This window comes from Euwallacea fornicatus, chromosome 2 (genome assembly GCF_040115645.1).
Source record: "Euwallacea fornicatus isolate EFF26 chromosome 2, ASM4011564v1, whole genome shotgun sequence".
Lineage (NCBI taxonomy): Eukaryota > Metazoa > Arthropoda > Insecta > Coleoptera > Curculionidae > Euwallacea > Euwallacea fornicatus.
The window spans coordinates 3,532,779-3,555,398 of NC_089542.1; the positions used below are offsets into that span (position 1 = coordinate 3,532,779).

Below are 22,620 nucleotides of genomic sequence, written 5' to 3' on the forward strand. Positions count from 1 at the left end.
TTGACTTTTTCATGGTCAGAGCTACATTTCCAATTTCTAATTCTATTTCTTAATTTTTTGTTTTTCAAGGGCGTAAGTTCGTAATTAGAGGCTATTTACATATAAGTAATATTTAATAATGGCCTCTGAATTACTTAGACATACAGGGTGATTGCATATAAGCTGTAGGAATTTCATACAAAAGCAAAATACACCATACTAAAATTCGTATGGTTCATGCTGAGGAAATCACCCTGTCTCACAAACTGCAAATTTTTTACCTGTCAACACTTTTGAGATTCATCAATTTTCATATTAATAAAATCTTCTGCAAATGAAGAATTAATTTTAAATAACCCCTCGATATTGCGAATAATTAAATCATCATCAATCACTTTAAACCGCTTCACAACAAGGGAGAATAACCACAGTTTAATGCGAACAATAAAACTAAACACACGCCACTGTTTACAATATAATTTATACGATCTGTTAGCTACAGGCTAACAATGGGACCTAATAACTGGCTTCATGTATTCAATACGATACCAGGGAGCGAAACTGCATAGTAGGGTGACCCATTCAATAGAGGGACGGAACCCGGTTGATTCATAATATGTATTTTATAATTAAATTTTGATGTGATTGTTCGCGTGGAAACTTTGACTAGTCTCCCCATTAATTGCTTGAACGCAGACAAATCAACCTCTTTTAAACAACCCAAGGAGATTCCACAAAAGGATTTAGATAATGCGTTTCAGATTTTGTTCTCCTTTACGCCGAATTCATTTATGTAAAAGTGAAATTTATTTCTTCTTTCACCATTTCGATAAGAGCTTTTAACGGAGATGCTTGATTGAAAAATATGCACCTTAAGTATTAAAACTCTTTCAAAATAAATAATTATGAGCTGAATTTTGATGAAAATAAAATTTACTTGATCGATCCACTTTGTGCTTGAAGTGACCAAATATTTTCCTACCAATTGTTAAAGTAGGCGTTTTTAACATGTTGATGGTGACAAACACCTAACAGGGAATCCTGAAATACTAATGTTTTTGTACGAATTCATAAATCTCACATATGTCACATCCATGGGTTGTGATGGCCTTCTCGACAATCGGATTTTATACCATTGATTTTCTCTTATTACGTTTAACGTCAATGGATGTGGTGTTTCCAGTTTTCCATCATCTAGGATGCAAGACAGCGCTGCAGCACATGCCAATACGATAACCGGAATTGCAACTGGACTAAACTGCATTATTAGTGTATAAAGGCATAAAGGATGAATATACTTATCAAAGCACAGGAGAGTATCTCATATTGAGTTTAGCAGGATTAACACAGTTGAAATGAATACCTTTCTAGAGATTTTTGGATAAATCTGACACAAATGGACAAAAAATATGCATAAGTAATTTTCTGTATACGACCTTTATTACTTATCTATATTTATATAATTTTTATATACTTCTATGACTTAGCTGGAAGAATATAAAGTCCAAGAGAATAATGGCAGACACACGAAACTTCCACTTAATACGTTTAAAACTCTTCTAAAGTTTTATGAAGACTTTTGCTTGAAAACATGAATGTGGAAGGAATATATTTCACTACATAACCATTAAACATTTTAATATTTATAGCAAGTAACATCAATAGTTTACAATAATTAGGTGTATTTTCTAAAGCCTTAATTAGTTATGATGTGTGATGCAAAGGTTTAAGACCTTTAACATATCAAGTAGTATCCTCCACTCGATACGACTTATACTAGAACAAAGCACTTTATATACAGGGTGATGCAAGGAATCTGATGAACCAAATGCTACATATTTTATGCTCAATTTAAAATATTTGATAACAACCCTAAGATTGGCACGATTCTTCACTAGACAACGTCTTGAAATCTTACATTTCCTTTACAATATTACTGATCCTACTGCAGTAAACATCAATATTTGCGTTTAACGCCATTAAATATTTATTTGTTTTATATCACTTTATAACAAAAATCACTAAATATTATTTCCACTTTTGAATGAGTACAAAGGTTATTCCGAATAAGACGTTTTATCTGAACTCGTATTTGACCCAGGAGAAGATGCAGTGGTTTTATCGTTATAGACATCATGTAATGGCCCCATCATGGATAAATAATCTGGTGGTGGTCTGATAATTGATGACAAATAACCGGTACCTGCGTAAGGGGCTGCAAGAAATCTTCTAGAAGGGCTGTACCTGTGGAAAGGATGAGGAGGCCCCAGAGGTGAGAATGCCGATGGGGAGGATGGCTCCTCGTCCCCCACCATGAGCTCCATTGCTTGGAGAATGTCGCCTTTACATCTGAAATGAAAATGTTATTTATAATTTTATCAAGAATTGCACTCTAAGTCTTTTACAGTGATAACAATTCTGTGTTTTGAGGGTTAAATTTTAAGCCCAGAATAAAGACAAAAGTCATTTCGCATATGATGAAGAAAAGAAAATGAAATTACAAAGAGTTCGGATATCACTTTTTATTCCTCTGATGAAAGTTGGTATTTCATTTTTTGTTTCATACCTTTGTAGTATCGCCTCGACATCTGATCTTCTCTTTCCCGGAAACACCCTCATCAGTACGTTAACAGGTGACCGTTGAGGCGATGCTTGGACTTGAGAATGCTGAGTAAATCTGGCATGATGATTTGCTATGAAGCTTTCGGCAGTCTGCGATATTGGTTCTGGGCTGACGTCCCTCTTTAATGAGAGATTTTCCGGAGTATTTGTATCGTTCTCCTCAACATTGAGGTCAGCCTCTGGACTAGTTGCGGGTTCTGGAGAAGAACAGGACACCACCGTCTGTGAGATAGACATCTGGCTGGATATGGCCGATGGGCGGGAGCATTTTGTATCTTCTGGGTCGGAATCTGATTCTTCAATGTTGATTTTGGCACGTTTAGATGCTGAAAAGAGGGACCTCGGTTAAGATCGTGCAACTCTTTCTCGTACATAAAAAGAAAATATCCAATTTCACTTGAACCGACGTATTACTTTCAGTTTCTATTCAAACATAATTCCAGCATTGTCTGCCGCTCTTAAACCTCTGCCCACAGGGTCATCCCTTTCTCGCTTTTGTGCTCTGTCAATTGCCCTTCGATCTATTGTGCATTTCCCTATAAGTTACCCCCGAAGTTTTTCAAAGGTCGATATTTGATTCAGTATTATCAAAATGAACTGAAAAGGATGTGCGACAAAGATTTGATTTTTGAGGAAATTTATGCTAAAGACGTTGACGAAAGTGACCATCAATGCAGGGCAATTATGGGATTTAGCATAAGGGACCGATAATGTTACGCTATAAAACTCTCGAACTTCTGGCAATAATATTCGAAAGAAAGAATTTTAAGTACCATAAATTTGATTTCTGCCAGTAACCACGCATCTTATGGTCGGAAACTTTTATCCGAAGGGCAGGGACAGAAGTCTCGTAAACTCTGAGAATACCGGTTAATTTCTTTCGGAAGTTTAATGGTAGCTTAATCTAGACACTCAGGGAAACTTTCGGTTTATACTGGGCGTTTCTTGACAGTAAGTTTCTATAATGAATAGGCAAGTTTCAGCACGATAATAGCCAGGGACAATTTCATTGGTTGCACCGAATGCTTTGTGCAAGTAGGCGGGAGAAACAAATTGCAGTTTCTACCCATTAGTGCATGTTTAAGCCAGTTTCTATTCATCTAAAAATATGTCCTAATAAGCGTGTGGAAAGTGCCTCAAAACAATAATTGCTGGAACAATCCACGGCAATTTAATTTTAATATCCGTCGACTGAAAACTAACAGTCTTTTCAAATCGCGTGTACGCGTATGTTCCCTAATGACTTGTGTATCCTTTTCAAGAGTCGTTAGGGTAAGACGAGAACTGGGGTTGATCAATTAAAGGGATTTTCAAGAGATTTTCTGGGTACTTTAGCGGTGGCACGATACACTTAGGCGCGTTTTGTATTATGATTTTCTCTCCACAAGTCAACCAGTAAAACAAGAATAGAGTGAACGTATCATACAGTGGCGTACCCTTTTACTGCAAAATTCCAGCCAGAGTGGTTAAGGGAAACTGTTAAGGTGGCGTTTATTGCCCTGAAACGGATTCTATGTTGATCCTAGATACTCCCATTGAGGCTGTAAAGAACCGAAAATGTCATTCTACCAGAAAGAGAGAAAGAGAGAGAGAGAGAGAAATATTTTCCGTACGCCAATTATTTCATGTAAGAGTATACCAGGTGTCCAGGGGAATCCAGGCCATAGGAGATTAACATGGGAAATCCGTATTTATTTTTTTACGCCCGCGCGGATTATCTAATTGAAAAACTTTTACATGAAGGTGACGCAGCAGAGCCATTTTTTCAATCTTCCACCAATTAGAACCGTTTTGGCTCAAAGAGTCTCCAAATTTCAAAAATATGAATATCCCGCGTTATCGTTCGCGGCCACGATTGGTCAGAATCAAGGGCGCAATTAAACAAACACAATATCGCCAACAAAATACCGTAAAAACCCCATGTCGAACCAAATTTCGCCATTTCCTAATCTCTTTGATCAATCGTTGCCTCGAGAGGTTACGCGGGACATTCAAATTTTTTCGCGTTTTAAGTCAAAACGTCTCTAATTAGAAAGTTGCAAAAATTGCGGAACGATGGCCAATCTTAAGTACTATGACCTCCACGGAAAAGTTTTTCAATCGAATAATTTGCGGAGGGGCAAAAGACAATTAAAACCGTTTTCCCATGTTAATCTCCTATATTCAGAGCTCGCCGGGACACCCGGCATTCTGTCCATCATAAGGTCAACTAGTACAGCTGCAGTTCCGTGATTTGATTTCAGAACGATATAGATACAATATTTTCATAATAATTTGTTTCTCTTTTAGATTGATTTTGACCTCGCAGATTTCCTCTTCATGTCTTTGACTTGGGAATTCCCGTGAGACGAACTACTCATAGTTAGTTACACTCAGCCAGCTATCTGGATATCCACTGATCACTGTTATGAGCAATCAATAAAATGATTGATAAATATTCCAAAGCACGAATAATTGGCATAAATACGATAAGTGAAGGCACGGAAGGGCGCTTCTGCTTAAGCATGCCATTGGTTTATCGGGCAAAACCCTTATTAAGCCAGAAGTCACGCTTAAAGATAAAATTAATTATTAATCCACCAAAGCATTATAAGTCGTAAAGAGATATTTAATTTTGCTTTTATGGCAATGCCCAACAGATACTCATATTTATACCGGCATGTCACCCTCCTATTACATTCCTTCCTTATTGCGAATTCCCAAGTATCATTTACGGGTAATGAAGAGGCGACGACGGCCCTTTTCAAAGACCCTTATTAACTCTGCTTGCTACTACATATCTTTGCTCTTCAATTTTAAAACCCCCCGCGAACCTGTTGATTTTTAGTGAAAATGATAGAACGAAACGGTTTACGTCGACCTAGTTGAGCTTGATTCTCATACTTGTTGATTTTGATTGAGATAACGTCGTGATGATGAGTCGGTAGGTAGTTAAAGTAGTAGTATCATGTAATTAATTATAGATTTCTGAAGTGTTTAGACTAGCGGATGATACTATTGAGCTATACTACTGTGATAAGAAAATAAAGAGGGTTTTTCGTTTAAACTGCGCGGGTACTATAAAATCGTGAAATTGTTTTTTTTATAGGTTGGTAGCACTGTCTGCGAAATCTATGCAAAGTGTCAATATCTTCAATTGCTACAGAGCGACACGTGTTTTTGGAAACATACTAAAGTGGGTTTTTCAATTTTTATTATTCCTAATTTTGTTGAGCAATTAATTTGCATTAAATTTTTTTACGGAATGAATATATTCTCCCGGAAACGTTGAGCATATTACGAAGGTATTTGGTGACACGGCTATACTGTGAAAACATTTTTACACGTAGCATAAAGGGTTTATAAAACAGCCGAAAAGGATTTCAAGAGCAACAGTGCTCCATAGGGCCATCAAAGGCACATCAAGGAAGTCAACGATTTGGTACTCTAAAAACTGTCGATTGACAATTAGAAATCTTGCAGACGCTACGGGCATTTTATGTGGATCAATTCTAACAATTTTAAGATAAGGTTTGTGCCTCAAACGCGTTAAATCTCCATGAGTTCCAAAAACGCTCAATTTTTTAGGAAAAAAACGTAACGTCACGTCTGTCAAACGAAGATTTCTGACTACCAGAACGTCATGAAACGTATCATTGAGATATTACATGGACCTATGCTTACGACTGAGAAACGACCGGTCAAACCAACGAGCATTGTGCAAGAGATGAACCCGGACCGACAAAAAAGGGCCAAAATCGCTCATATAACAAAGTCGTGTTGCATCGAACTCGACCCATATCATTCCACAACCACCTTATTCGTCCGATTTACCATCGCTCGACTCCTGACTGTTCAACAAGCTTAAAAAACCGCTCCGGGGACATCGTTTGGACTCGATTCAGCAGATGAAAGTCGAATTAAACCAAGTATTGAAGACTATCCCGGAAAAAGACTTCCCGGACTGTTTGCATAAGTTGAAATGGCAATAACAGAACACATTTGGGGATGAAAAAGAACTTTCTTTGGAAGGTAATGAGACTTAGTGAAAAATTTCGTTACTCACTTCGTTATATATATGTATAGCGAAATACGCATTTATAAAGAAAGCCGTAAAAAGAAGGTTCAGTTGAGATGCAGTCCGGGACCAGTTATTAATCAGAAGACAACGTTCCATTTTACCATAATGCCAGAAATCAAATCCTGAAGTTTTTCAAAGTAATTTTGTGTCACCTTGTAGGTGTTTGGGTGTGAGCGCATTGACACGGCGCAACGTTAAAAAATTTGGCTAAAAAGTGTCAGAAAATATTGTATTGAAACGACAATGAGGTCAGACTTTTTGGGACTTTAGGCTTACATTATTGTCTCTAATCTTCCTGAAAAAAAAATGGCCCAATCTCAAGGGAAAATATCCAGACTAGGCTGCAATATGTAGCGGTGCCTCTAAGATTAGTCCGTTCTGAGTTGTTTAAGTTCATGTAATTGTTCTTCAAAAACTCCCATAGTTTCGACAGTAGTTGCAGTAATCGTACTTCACTGGCAATTTTGTGTTTGTGCCAAAACGCTGGATCGTAAAGCAAACATCCGCATAGGGATTGTTAGGGCAGACTTCATTAACACATTGATTTCGTCAATGAGGCATTTCTGGAAATCCGCATTCAAACTCAGAAGTTTACGCCCTGAGACAGATGCATGTATTATGAAATTTTTTTAACCTATTATGTTACACAAAAAGTCCAAAAAAGCTCACATTCAGAACTAATAGCGAAATGCTTTTGTTCGTGTATAAAAGGCCCTTTATCCGGTGAAACAGCGCTCAAAATTGTTTCAATGGAGCTGGAACTGGTCAGCCGATTAAACGAGTTTAAAACTGTAAAAATGCGTTTTCTCTTCGAAGCAACTGAAGTGGTGGTCATTAAATCGGAAAAGAGAAAAACACAGTTTTCATTCGTCGTACCCTAACGGACCTTTTCAAAAGAATTAGGCTTTTAATTAAGTACTCGAGGGAGCGAGGAATTTTTAGTTATTGCCTTTCAGTGGAGGTAGACTTTACGTGGTTAAGTATGATTAATAGCATTAGTTAACAAAAAATGAAATAATAGTCCATAGGAATTTCGTAAAAGTCAAAATAACTTCCACTTTGTAACAACAAAATTAAAATTAGTAGGTACAGTGTCTATAGGGTGTTTAACGTGGTTTCTGCGGTGTTTTTAACTTTCATAATTGTTTTGATCGAGTCCAAATGCCGCAACTATTCCTGCTGTTAGGTCTTGCCCTATTTCCGCTGGCGTTTAATTAACTAAAAACTTTACATATCCCCATAGAAAGAAATCTAAAGGTGTTAGATCGGGTGACCGAGGGGGCCATCGCACTGGACCACCTCTGCTGATCCAATTTTATCTGAATTAACGATCCAAATACTGACGGTCTTGAACAGAAAAGTGTGCAGGCGCACCATTATGTTGCAGCCACAGTTGTTCTCGAACGTTTAATGGGACGTTTTCAAGAAATTCCGACCTGAAAGTGGATAAAATAACACAATAAAACACATTTTTCTACATGACTCTCTTAAAGTATCATAAGGCCGTAACGTTTTAGGGTGACGGGATCTTATACTCAGAGGTCTGTTATTGTTGCACTGAACAATCCTTAAGAAATTGATGTCATAGTTCTGAAAGCGGCAGGAATCATACTTTCTATCTAATCAAACTCATAAAACTATATTTAATTTTTTGTATACTTAAAAATTCGATTAGTTTTTGCCCACAATACTCTTTTTGTGATTTTGGCGGGCAAAGGGATTTATACCTCAAGATCATTGCCGTTGTTTTTTTTTTTTTCATTTCTATCCCCTATCTCGCACTTTTAATAATATAAAGCCGCTATGTCACAATTCCAACTCGGGGAAATAAAGAATTTTGTGGAATGGGAAGCACTTGTGTTTCCTTCCCTTTTTCCTTTATACATACCATTCGGTTCGAACAGCCCCTCGTTTAACGAGTTTGCGTTTATGTGACTTTGTTCGGATAAACTGGATTTAAAGGTCTGAAAGTGTCACCATCAGCACATCAAACTATGCTTAAAAATTTAATGTTGTTGTCGGCGGTTGCGATGTCGTAATAGGAATCTGGGATTTCTTGTCAGACACTTCAGCGCTTTTCATTTCTACATGAATTTGCTATTTCCATTTGCACGATCTGTGTCAAACAGTAATCCGGATACATCTCATAACCTGAGTAGTCTGTTGAACTTCAGGTAATCGCCGAGGAAGGATCGATCATCAAATTTCTCCACCATTACGATAATTTAGGGATATTATTATTTTATCTATGAACATCCTTTCATACTGAAATTTAAAGTTTAATGCGCCAAAATCGTAAGAACTTTGACTTAGAACCTGATAATTTAATACATACTCAAGAGAATTCCTTTCATTTCCTTGGAATGTTCCATACGGTTTAACTTATTTGTACAGAAAACGACTTACTGCAGATGCTCTATCGTGAAATTTCTTATAGTTTATGTAAAGTGAATTCTCAAGACATGATCCTGATCAATCTACTATGTACAGTACCACTCATATGTAGAATAACTAATTAAAAATTTGAAATAAAGATGTTTGCAAAAAACAAAATTTTAGAATTAATAAAATATATTTCTCATTTGTCCAAATATTGTAAAGGTACAAATATGTTTCCAATATATTTTGTTTGTGTCCTTTTTTTCAGAGTATTTTGTTTTTCGCAGGGTTCATATGTAGAGCATCGAAGTTGTTTATTTATATTATTGTGTGGTTTCGACTTTGCTGCTCACACTTTTGACTGAAAACATTTCAGGATGCCAAAAGGTGTTCATTTATCGCATCAGTTGAAAGAAAAATCTTTGAAAAATTCTAAAGTAGTGAAAAGCACTATAAAATTGCAAAATATTTAAATTAAAATAAATCAACAATATAATGACTTCTAACTTAACAAATCGATGAACCTTATGAACTTCTAAAGTGTGGTCAAAAATCACAAACTGATAAAGTGACAGACACAAGAATTAAAATATTATCCATCAAGGATCCGTTCAAGAGTGGAAGTCGCATACCACAAGAATTACGTGTCTCAGTATCAATGAGCATCATAAAACGAAGATTAAGAAGCGCTGATTCATATGGGAGACAAACGAAAAAGAAGTCTTTCATCACAAAAAAAATAGAAATGCCAGATTTGAGATTTGCGAAATAGTATGTGGACTGGTCATATGATTTTTTTTTCAGACTAAAGTTGATTTAAACTGTTCAAATAAAACGGAATTTATTGCGTCGAAAGACCAATTAATGAACGATTTAATCCGAAATATACTGAATCGACAGTTAGACATGAAGATCGGGGTCTTATAATTGGGGGGTGCTTCGCATTGTAAAAATTGATGATATTATAGATTAATAATAATTAATATAATGGATTATATCAGATACAAGTTGATATAGAAAAAAAACGAATTTGAAGTTTTTCTAAATATGAGCGATAGCGTATGTATATTTAAATATTTGGAGAGGACTCATTTACCCTTGGCTTAGAGGGTTGAACAATACCATTTCAAAGAATAAATGATGATTTGAAAATGAATATTGATGAGGGTTAGAAAAAAATTTGATTAATTCTAGAATTCGTCAAATGTTTTGAAAAGCAGGTTTTCTTTGAGGTTAAAAACACCATTTTATGTTGAAAATTTTATGATGTTACTGTAGTGATCTTGGAGTTCCACAGAAAAATAATCTTTTCAACGAAGTTGTAGATGATTCTTAAAGATGCAAGAAATTCCATATATCCGAAGAATTCTTCAAACGCTCCCAGAATCACGATCTGCAGTCCTCCGAAGGAATAGCTTGAATTAATGACTGCAGCATCTTATGACTTACCCTAAACCCAGGGCCGACATTTGATCGATCAATCAAAAATCGAAGACAAGAGCAAGACCATAATTAATTTTGCAAAGCCAGAAGCAACAGTCATAAACAAAACGAAAAACGATCTATAGCAGAAGTGGTATTTTGGTCTTATTTTGCTCATCATTAATGGCATGGGCGTCATGCATATCGTCGTATTCTTTTGCTGACCGTTGGATTTGGCTATTAAACGACACTCCCCCTTAGATATTTAATCTTAGAATATGCTAAAAGTGAGTTGCACCGTGCAAAAATAAACAAAACCTAATTGAAACCGTCCACCGTTCTTCAGTTAAATCTTACACAATAACATTAAAACATCGAATGACCATTACACTACGCAGACATATATTATAGATGAGAGTCCTCGAGAAAAGTATAAAACGAGTATTCCATTATTTGCCACATAATTGAAAACGAATTGGTAAATTAGTTTAAAACAAGCATTCTTGGTTCTAACGGCAGAAGAAAGGACAGAGTCAACAATATCTCCTTATAAAAACACCATTAGTAGGCTGTATTATTCAAACATTAATCTCTTGTTTACCAAATACAATTCCTTAAAATATTAACGACTTGTTTCTTAAACTGGCTGATATTAGAGAGCTCTCGAATGAAAACATCGAATAAACCAAAAATAACTTACTGTTAAGTACCTGCTGTACGGTTTATATCGCGTGGCAATCACATATTGCACCCCAAATTTGGCAAACCACTCAAGACCGCCTCCATAACAAGAGTTAAATATTCAGTCAAGGACAATTAATTATGAATATTAACAAAAACTAAATGCAATAAATACCTGAAATAACAGTAACCTGAATGAATGGAAAAGGGTTCTGGTAGATGACTACGGTAGATGTCTATTGCAGCGCGGTAGTACTAATACCTCAAACAAGGATCTTAAGTGACTCTTGTTTGCCCAACCATTATCTTAGCAAATGTTACTTATTCTAAGTAACAGTTTCACAACGACAAATATAATTAAAATTAAACAAGTCTTTTATATTAAGAATAACTTATATTGACAATTCGAATGTAAATAATGACCGGGAGACCTTTAGAGAATGGTGTTTGGGAAATTAGCTTTTATTTGATCATATTGGTCTCTGTGGATGGATGAACGACGTGTACGTAGTACTGTACGTAGTTGTGGGTCGTTGACGGTACGGTCGTTAAACAGCCACTTTGTAAATAGTTCTGCGTCGGATGTGAGGTACCACAAGCCCGGTAAATAGGTCTGTTTTATTAGGCTGATCCTCTACCCTAGATATCGTTAATTTGTTACTGAACATGTTTTTGTGGTTCTTTTCACGACACTATTGTAACCCGACATATTATTTTTTACTCGAATCGCTTTATTCTGTGTGGTTTAAAAATGATAAAAAAGTTGCCTGATTTTTTTGTAGCAGGATTTTAACCACGTATTTTACGCATAAAAATAATATTAGTTTGCTATACTGAGTATCCAGGTGAATCGTAAAAATAGGAGATTAATATGGAAAATCTGTTTTAATTTTTTTTTGCGCCGGCACGGATTATCCAATTCAAAAACTTTTAGGTGACAATACCTAAATCGGGCCATTATTCCGCCATTTTTTCAATCTTCCAATTAGACCCGTTTTGGCTTAAAACGCCTCCGAATTTAAATATCCCGCGTTACCGTTGTGGGCCACGATTGGTCAGAGTCAACGACAGTGCTAAACAAACACAGAGTCGCCAATAGCGTAAGCGTAAAAACCCCATGTTAGATGAATTTTCTTTTTCTGCTAACTTCTAGGCAATATTTAACTGATTTACGAATTAATTCAGTAAAAGAATCAACGGAAAACCTTAGTATAATTATCATGTGATCTGCTTTGTTGTCCCTACAGTGAGTTTCTTATTAATCTATGATGGAGATACAAAGACATAACCGTAGATCTTTTATCTCACTCACCAGACAGAACGTCGGCGGAAAATTTTTAATTTAATACAGAATACACAATTCCTGCTATGATCTTTTTAAAAAATGGTGTATAGGAGTTTTGAAAATTAAAATATTTTTTATTAAAAAACTTTTATTTCTGGATTGTAAATATAGTATTAATTTGTTTGATCATCATGTCAAGAAACAATTGCAAAAAACAATCGCACATCGATTAACAATTATAATTTTTGTAACGGTTACGCGAAACTTTAAAATTTTTTAAATTTGGACACCCTTTGAACCAAAACGGCTCTAATAAGAAGACTGAAGACAATGCGGAATGATAGCTGTTCTTGGTTACTATGACTCCCACGTAAAAGTTTTTCAACTGGATAATCCGTGCAGATGCAAAAAAAATAAAAACCTATTTTCCATGTTAATCTTCTATGTACGGATGTCGCCTTGACAGTCGGTATGAATTATTTTCGAGAAATGCTTTGTTAAGGAAGTACAGAGCGTTGAAGTTCTATATTTTTTAATTTATTTTTTATGATTCCCAAAGTTTTTGAGATATTTAGCTCAAATTTTGACGAAAAGTTACTCTTTAGGGTCTACATGATTAGCTAATTCTTGATGATCGTAAAAATCTACAGGGTGATATTTTTTGAAGATCTGATTTATTTTATCGCCCAAAACTTTTTTGTGATGTACCGCATAGTATTTCATTTTGGAAATTTAAATTGCCCATTCAACTTAGAAACTTTTATATATGTTGATCATATTAGTATCGGTCACCGTTTTTTAGTTAATTGCAAAATGGTAACGTAAGACATGCTACTTGTTTCATCGAGTAGATTTGGGTGGTATCTAATATTTCTGACATTCTACTGATATTACATTTTCCAACACACTACTACGTTGTAAACGGGAGTAAGAGTTTATTTATTGTCGATCTAACAGTAAAGCGGATATCTAACATAAGAGAAATAAAAAATAATAGTAGACAGGAGGAGCACAGTAACTTTAAATACATAATAAATCGAAGAGCGTGAATTTATTCGATAACAAAATAATTTAAATCGATATTAAATTATTATTATTAGTACACGAATTGTACTAAACGATTGCCATTACGTCCTGCACATAAATTAGCACGCTGCCATAAAGATCGCCGAACATCTTTCAAGTTCGGAGCAGTTATTCTAAGAGCAGAATTTCTTATTAGCCTCATAAATTCTTCTTAAGAGTTTACAGGACTAGGGTACCATTTTACTTCATAAACCTCCAAACATAAAAATGTAAAGGTGTTAGATCGGGCAATCGAGGAGGCCAAACAAGTGGTCCTCCGAGACCTACGTATCTGTATCAATAGTTTGCATTTAGCCAGTTTCTCACCACAAGAGAATAATGTGAAGGACTTCCGTCTGATTATACTATTAACTTATGCAAAAAAATTTACTAAATATATAAAAAAACTTTAGTATTTATAAAGGATAAATTTGAAAAAAAATATAAAATTTTAACACCCTGAATTTCCTTAACAAAGCCCTTCTAGAATATAATTTATATAACATACTAATATATTTTTTTCGTAGAACACCTAGCTAAAATCCTGCTAAGAAAAACCAAAACACCTCGTACAGGATTTCGTATACTGCTGTTAACCGATAATCCTTTGTTCTCCATGAGAGTAGTGTATATGACGGGAAAACCACCTTAATTTCACAGCTTTTACTAGGTTTTGTGTATAAACCTCAGTTTTGTTCTTTGCTATGTTATTTCTATAGAAATGCCTAATTTTGCAATGTCTAAAGTTCATAAAGGTCTAAAGTGACGGACTATAATTTCAATAAATAAAGATGTGAAATGCCCTGTTTATGCACACTTGTGTAAATATAAGTGATAAAGAGGAAATTTTCATTTGGCTCAATAATAACGTATTTTATAATATAGCTGCATGGTTCTACCACAGTATGGTCCTAATCATAAAATGGCAATATCTCAAAATTTGCAGAACTTTTCATTTTCTCTGTATATGTTCAAATATCCTTTTCTCCGAAGAAACACCCAGTTTTTTTTCAGTAACAAAAAAAAATTATCTACTTAGGTGTGTAATCTACGATTTCTTAAAATGAGTCTGTTCCTTACACGAAAGTTCAAACCTAGGATTCTATGATATTCCCACAGGACCTTCGGCTGCCTAGAATCGAGATATTTGCTCACGGAAGATGATTCTCATGATTAGCCATAAATCCGGAAGAGTTTCCTTATTATTCTGGCTCTCTTTCTATACTCTCGTGTCTGATTTTTGCCTATTTTGACCATATATTACTGAGCTCTAAGAAATCCCATGTACCGTAATCCACAATTGAAGTTATCTTTTAGATGACGAATGAAAAAATGAATGGTAATTAAATAATCTAATTTTTTATAGTATTAGAGCAAGATGTTATAACATTTTTCTCAGTATTCATTGGAAATTCACTTTCTCAGGGTCCGCACCCATAAAGCGGATTATTTACCCATCTTCAGCTCTATCTACGCAATCAGCATTTTTCATGTTTAGGTTAATCTGATTTGTATTAATAATAGAATATGTTCCTTTCTATTAAATAATTCGATGAATATACTCTATAACTGCGATTATTTTTAAAAAGAGACTATTTAGCTCAAAATCCAGTAAGTATTATTATGTAAAGTAAAAGTAATGTATTCTCTGAGATTTTCACCAATTTTCCGTTAATACACACTTACTTGGACTAGAAGGATTGGACGTATCAGAAGCGATAAACGAAGACTTCTGATGATGAATGAAGGTTGTCGTTGCTGCTCCGATTTCTAATGGAGCTGTTGGTTCCGGAGGAGTCAATGGCGGTAAAGTTGTCTCATTAATGGTTGCCGGAGTTGGGAAAATAATGCCCAACTCGCGAGCTTCGTTCTCTTCTTGAGCTTGTTGCCTTCTGAGGGCCACTTGTGCCGCCATCACTCTTTGTCTCTCGGCAATCAGAGTGCATTTGGCGCAGTTGCAGTCTCTCCATCTGCAATACCTGCAACGAAAAAAAAGAAATGAAGAGAGTTTAGAGAGATATTATTTATGAAAAAAGTCAATACTCGCAGGAAAATTTAAAGGTAATAATAAATTCCGAACAATTGATAGTTTTTAAAAATGTAGAAATAGTGATTTTTTTATTTGTTTTTAGTAAAGAGATATTCAAATTTTTGAGATCTTAATATCTCTTCCGACAAACTCGGTAAACCATGGATGAAAATATAATAAATGACGTTGTAACTCGAAAAAACACCATTTTATGAATTACCTCCATAATTCTGTATTTTTTGTGAGCCATTGATAATTATTTTTAAACAAAAACCAAAAAACTATTCATCACACATTCCAACTCCGTACGATAAATGACAAAATTGTCAAAAGCGATGAAAATACGATTATTCCATTGGTTTATTTCTGTGCAAACTTAACGTTATAAGATAAAGATCTCGAGAAACGGATTTCTTGCTCCAGAAATTCCAGACCGACATCTTGTCGGGTTTGTATCCAGTATCTAGTGTCTCTTAAAGACAAAGTTTTCAATTCTGTCTAGCCTTAGGCTACGTTATAAATTAGACCCTGCTCTCGGAAGTTGTGTCTCTGACGTCCTTTGGAAACTATACCTATATAAAAGAGGTTTAGCGTTTGGCAATTTAGTACTTATCCCACCAGATATTGCCAATATCAGAAAGGAAAACGTGGTGAGTTATTGAGGGTGTGGTTACGTAGTTTTGTACCTTGTGGCTCTAAATTGTGACCCCCTCCTGTTCACTTTTTAACAAATTATTATATTATAAAAATTCTAAATCAACATTAAATAAAATAAAACATATTATTTGTTGACGTTTGTTTATTTTTTTAAATTTTACTTAGCGCAAAATAGTCGATTTTTTTCATTCATACACGAGCCAAGTTACATCTCAAATTAAAGGTCTTTCAAAACTACATTCAATGTTGTATTACGATTCGAAGTCTAGCGATGAATTTTTGAGAAAAACAACTATACATTTTGTAAAAAAATCAATACGACTCAATTAAATGGTACGTAAGCAATGAAAAGTTTGTTTTTTGCTAAGAAATTGGTTTGTTTTCGATTTTATTGCTCACTTCAAATGTGGCAGTTTTACTACTTTTAAAGACATATGTCTTGGTATCCGTCCTTCAAATCTAAATCGTCTGAAGTGTCGAACTTAGATCGTTTCTAAACTGCCACCCGATTTACCTTTCCATTAAAATAACCAAAGCGAAAAGGGAAAAGAATTTTCAAATTTTCAATAAAACAAAAAAAAATGGACAAACAGATGTGTCACTAACATATCATCATCTTCCTATTACATATTGACGAAACTTTTAAGAGGAACTTCTCACTCAGAACGATTTTATATAAAGAGCTGAAAAGACCTTGATAAAAGTGTCGGCCTTTAAACACTAATTCGAAGATATTAAATATTGCGTATAATATTATTATCAAAATAACTAAAAATTCCAAATTTAAACCTCATAAAATATGCCAGAAACAAAATGTTCATCTGACTGCCTTAATTTATTTCATCATTATCAGTTTTCTATCATTAGAGAACATAATGGAAAATACTTCCTTTAAAAACATTTAATATGAATCAAGTGTTTACGCTACATACGATAAAATTGAATGTGATGTGATATTAACATAAGGGCCAAAAAGATTGAAATGCTGGTAAATTCGTCCAGATCATAGTTTCTATAGAAACGAAGATACGAACCAATGAAAAAAATGTATATCCAACTTAAGGAAGGCTTTATGTTCTTGTTAAACTCTCCAAAACATCAATAAAACCGTAACTGCATTTAGAGACTGCTAAAATAGTCTCAAACGTACTTGAATTTCGGACTTCACTTATCTTAGTTCGGTACTAAATGCACGAAATACGAATATTGAAATAAGCATTAGAATACAGTGTGTTTCATAAAAATACCGACAAACTTTCAGGGGTTGTAGAGCTCATAAAGACAAGTATTTAGAATTAATAAATCTAGGTCCGACATCGCTTCGTTCCCAAAATACAGGGTGTTTGATTTTTAATTAATTTGTTTTTTATATTTCAAAAACGATTTAGGATGCAGCCATAAAATTCAAAACACGCTATGACGGGATAAATGTGCACATTCCTGGGTAGGCAGAATATTTCCACTTACACCAGTGGCGCCTGTGCGGCCATTCAGTGGGATGTTTTTGATAGAAAAAATGATACGCCATTGACTTAATATATATATATACGAATATTCTTTTCATAATATTCCATTAATTCTTAATTAAAAAATGCCTCTTAGTATTTTGTTGCTCAAGTAGCCGTTTTTGCACTATCGGACTTTAGACATAATCTTTTTTCAGTTAAGCTTTTATAATATTTAACGAAAAAATCGCCATCTATATGTCAGTTCGGGAACTTTTGCAACTAACCACGTATATTGATATTGTTTGTAAATTATATTAAGAGAATTATATCTATTCAAAATAATACAAATATGTGTCCAAAATTAAATTCTTAACATTAATATTTTTGATATTGCAAAGTCGATTTTTAAATTAAATAGTACATGACTTTAAGCAACATCAAATAGAGGATGTAATTCTTTATCAAATTGTACCAAAGATACCCATACCTATTTCAAACCATTTTTATGTTTTATTATGTGAAACTAGTAGTAGTGTAGCAGTACATGTGCATTTTGATACATTTTTAATAATTTTTAATATGTTTAATAACTTTCATCTATGATACGACAACGTATTCTTCCATGATCAACTACGTGCAGAGTAAAAGCTTGCCAAAATAAATATGTACTACCAGTTTCATATTAAATTAAATTATTTCGAAAATGGTTTGGATTCAATATGGGTAACCCCGATACAGTTCGATAGAGAATTACATTCTCTACTTGATACTGCTTAAAGTGATAGGGTGTCCCTTTTGAAAAAGTAGACTTTGGCGACTTCAGAAATTTGAATGTTAGGAGTTGAATTTTGAACACCTTGTGCAATACTAAACCATATAAATAAAAAAGAGTATATAGAAGATTCTGTATTGGTATTCTGCAAAATATAAAAATGATGTCTTTAAAAACTGCGGAGATATGTAATTTTAAAATTGAACATTACGAGACATGTTTTCACTTCAAAGTTAAATATCTCAAAACTGGTAAAGGCTAGGCATAAGAAACTATATAAAAACTGTGTCTGAAATATTATGAAGAATCTAAAAATAAAAGCATATATTGGGATTTTGTCTAAAATAAGCAAGTTGACAGCTATTTAGGGTTAAACTGGAAATGACAGGAAGTTGTAAATATAAAAAATAGTACGCGTCAAAGTTAACTTAATTCCAAATTTTCAAATTAATTTTCAGATCCTAATAAACTTTTAATAAACGGGTTGGGTGAATAACTCTGTATACGTGATTGACACCACATTAGGTCTGTTTTTGACGACAAAACACTACCAGCATAATATAGTGAATGCAATGGAACTACTGCCCTAAATGCATATCTGCGACATTTTGACAATAGATATAATTTGAATAACTATTCCACGATATGGTAATACTTAGCACAATCACATTAGGATGCAAGATCTGCCGTTGATCTTCTTCGAGAGCAAGAAGCTGTTGACATATTCGACGGGTTGAAGGAAAGCAAAGTTGTGCCTTTTTGGCATTTTTAATAAGAGAAAAATCAATTACTTTCGAAGATATGAAACAGAAAAGCTCGAAGAATACTTTCTTATTAAAGGCCGAGAAACAGGTTTTAAGAAAGTGATCTCCATTTTCGTCGTTCTTGGCATCTTAGGGCAGAAAAATAGATGTAAATTGGATATAGAATTTCTTGGATTGTTCAGCAAACATATGGATGTTACAAAAGTTTTTTATTATTACAAGCTAACCCATCACTAAAATTTTTATTTGTTATAGTAAAAAATAAAATCATGTAAATCGACTAACTCTCCCCGGTGTTTTAGAAGAGCTGCAGCATATTTTCGATAGTTCAGAAATCATCACTACCAAAATAACAGTTTCAAGTTTATTACAATTCTCACGTTCGTTGCAGGGCATTCTATAAGTGAAAGTTCAACACAACTCAAATCTCCATCGTTTTAAGAACTTCTCCAATTGCTTGATTATACTATCTGCGTCCCACTTCAGGCTGCTAAGTAGACTACACCAACATTCTCTATACCTACTTGGGCTTGTTCTTGATAATCGCGTTTGAGGTGTCCCACTGCTCCATCCACTATCTTCCTTTACTTTATTTACCGAACTTTAACCATTTATCTTTAACTTTTTATATCACGCTTAATTTTTTTAGCACTTTTTTTCTTTCTTCTCCTCTTTACGGGATGGTAATTGTGCTTGACAAACTTCACTCTATAAACCTGATATTCTGAACTTGATGCCCTGAATCTGAAACTCTAATGCTTTCTACACAAGCATTTTCACATTTCACTTTCTAGTGCGCCAATGTTGTAACAGTGAATTCTATATGAACTTTTCTGTTACTTAAATATTCTCCAATAGACATATCTGCCCTGTAAAAACGCTCCGTATAGTCCATCAATAATGAACACATAGCGCTTTTGAACATGAAGTCCGTAAAAGCTGTAATGGTGCTCCAGAGGAAATGACGGATAAGTTTACACAAGGTTCTAGATATAGCTATAATAAAAAATAGAAGTGGTCCATATAGATTCCAACAAGATTGAGAATGATGTAAAGGAACATCAAAGGCTCTTGGTATAACGAGGATATCTCTCCAGAGCAAATGCTATACGCGGCAAATCCAAACTGGGCGAAGCTTCTAAATAGAAAAATAATCGAGACTTTGTACATTTCTTGTATTTTTAAACTAAATTTTTAACAGCACAGAATTTTGTAAAGAAAAATTTCAAGTGGAAAAAAATGATGTTTGTTGTTACGAGTGAAACAGGAACTTTTAAATTCAATTTATTCGGGCCAGTCTGACTCGGACAACCTCGATTGTATCCACTACTACAAACTTGAACTAACTTGAACTAAACTAAAAATTATTCAAAGTCAGTCAAAATTCCATGCTACTAGGAATGTAATTTTGGATGATAGATATGGATGGATTTTGATGATGGCGGATATCAGACCTTAAAAATTCGGACGCGTAGAGCTCCGACGTAAATTTCGAGCTATTTAACCAAAGTATTCTTTTCCGTATGTTTGCGAATAAATATTAACTTGGAGCTTGTACTAAATGTAAATTAGTTATCGAATAAACGTATAATCTACGAAAGGTAAACGGATGCTGTAATAATATAACAGTCTAGGAAGAAAAAGTCTGATGAGGCTTCAAAAATGATCTGACATGATGCAGTTCACTATAATTTTTTTAAGGTATTTTTACTGACATGTATATGTAATAGCTATATTTTTGAATACTATACGCAGTAGATGTACGTTGCGTATACTTTTTCACGTGATATTTACTAAGAATGCACAAATGGGTTTTCCTACCTTTTATGTCCCTTGAGGGCTGACACGACACCGTGATTTCGACACCGAGCGCACTTAGGAGTCCTTTGATACCTTTCGGAGGTGCGAAAGAATAGAGCTGGCGGGATGGCGCCCAAAACTGGATGTTGCGACATTATCGTCGACATGTCCATCCCACTATTCGGTAAACTCATTGTCACTACGATTCAAACCTACATAAAATACCGAAAACGATCCCCTGAGTAATTTTCAAACTTCCGTCTTAGAATTACCAGTTTCAGCAACTGACACTCCTCAGTCCTTAAAGTTAATAGGTATCCGGTGGTCGTTACAGTGTTGAGACTGTTGGCTGTCACCGCTTGGTTACAACAGCCAATCGCAGCGCCAGCATCCGTAAGGCCCACCCTTATTTAGTGACGTTACGGCGCAAGCCCCGCCTACCACCCCGCAATCTGGTGTTTACTGTATTATGTGCCGTTGCACAATGAGTGGTTGAATAGGAATACAAACTAGTTTTCAATGGCAAATATATTATATTCTGATAGCATAATGGGGCTCTCAAGAACAGGGAGAAATATAAATGTATAGAAGTTGCGGCGATATGGTGTTGTTGAGATTGTGAAGTAGACTTGTAGAAATTGGGGGAGTTTGTATTATACTAAACATATTAATATCACTGCTGAGGTATATACCTACAAGCAGAGCCCGTTGCGAGGCCAAGCATAAAAAATGTGTATGGATGTACAGCAAGGAATAAAAGGTTTTAATGGGTGCGGGATGTATTCAATCGGATTTTTTAGGCGGCAGCTTTTTTACACTTTGTTTGGGAATATAAATGATAGAGATCGTAATTGCCCAGGATAGTGTGAATTATTGTTGGTATTCTGATTTCTCGGTGATAGAACGCTAGAACGATCGTATTTGAATTTATCTTCTCCATTAATCTCACCCTTATTTAAACTCTTCTTCCAGTTTTTGATTTAGGTTATAATACGTTATGGTAATAAATGGTTTGTTCATTTGCTATTTAGGTATTTCGACTCACCCAGTTTACTCACCGGAGTGAACTTTTGATGAAGTGGAAGTCTATTTACCTATGTCATTATGTGCATTAAGTACTGGCGCACAATAATGTGATCTTTTTCCACTCATACTTATCGCTTTTCCTCTCGCAAAATAGCGGTTGAAAAATTTGTACGTTTTCCGCTCTAGTTCGGCAACGTTGTGCGGCAACAATACTCACCTGAGACCAATAATTTTCCGCACGCTATTGGCGTTCGCAGTTCTCCAATCGAGTGTCGAAAAGACATTTTGTACTACCATAATTTAAACTTTGTCGTACTCATTGGCGTGTGGAACTAATATTTTTTCCTACCGTCAGTAAACGACAGATTTTTTCCTTCGCTTAAGGGAAAAACGAAAACAAATTCTCACACTCGTGCTGTATTTTTTTGTAGATATAAATTTCATCACCCGTTTTTCTATGTCACATTTATCAAGCTCTGTTGTTTTTCTCATATGAACGTAGAAGAATAAATTGTTCGAGATAGTAGAAAAAACATTGTTCCTACCGCAACGGCCATTGCATGAGAAAAGTATTACTTTCCGCTCTTATTAGGCGAATAACCCTTTAATTTAAATATTTTCTACAATATGA

The 22,620-nt window shown here is 34.8% G+C and overlaps 1 protein-coding gene across 1 annotated transcript; it reads right to left on the reverse strand.

Moving 5' to 3' along the window:
- Positions 1 to 1,471: 1,471 nt before the first annotated feature.
- On the reverse strand, positions 1,472 to 21,254 carry LOC136344121 (doublesex- and mab-3-related transcription factor A2-like). Its single transcript, XM_066291261.1, has 4 exons — positions 20,985 to 21,254; positions 15,180 to 15,472; positions 2,546 to 2,927; positions 1,472 to 2,328 (listed from the first exon to the last, which is right to left on the reverse strand). Exons 1-4 carry the CDS (start codon positions 21,155 to 21,157, stop codon positions 2,037 to 2,039), a joined length of 1,140 nt encoding a protein of 379 aa, XP_066147358.1. The 5' UTR covers positions 21,158 to 21,254; the 3' UTR covers positions 1,472 to 2,036.
- Positions 21,255 to 22,620: the final 1,366 nt, after the last annotated feature.

Coding starts and splice junctions, on each gene's coding strand:
- LOC136344121 (XM_066291261.1), bottom strand. CDS start 21,157: ATGAGTTTACCGAATAGTGGGATGGACATGTCGACGATAATGTCGCAA. Junction 15,473..20,984: donor GCCCTCAAGGGACATAAAAG/GTAGGAAAACCC, acceptor TTTTCGTTGCAG/GTATTGCAGATGGAGAGACT. Junction 2,928..15,179: donor GTCCAATCCTTCTAGTCCAA/GTAAGTGTGTAT, acceptor CCCTCTTTTCAG/CATCTAAACGTGCCAAAATC.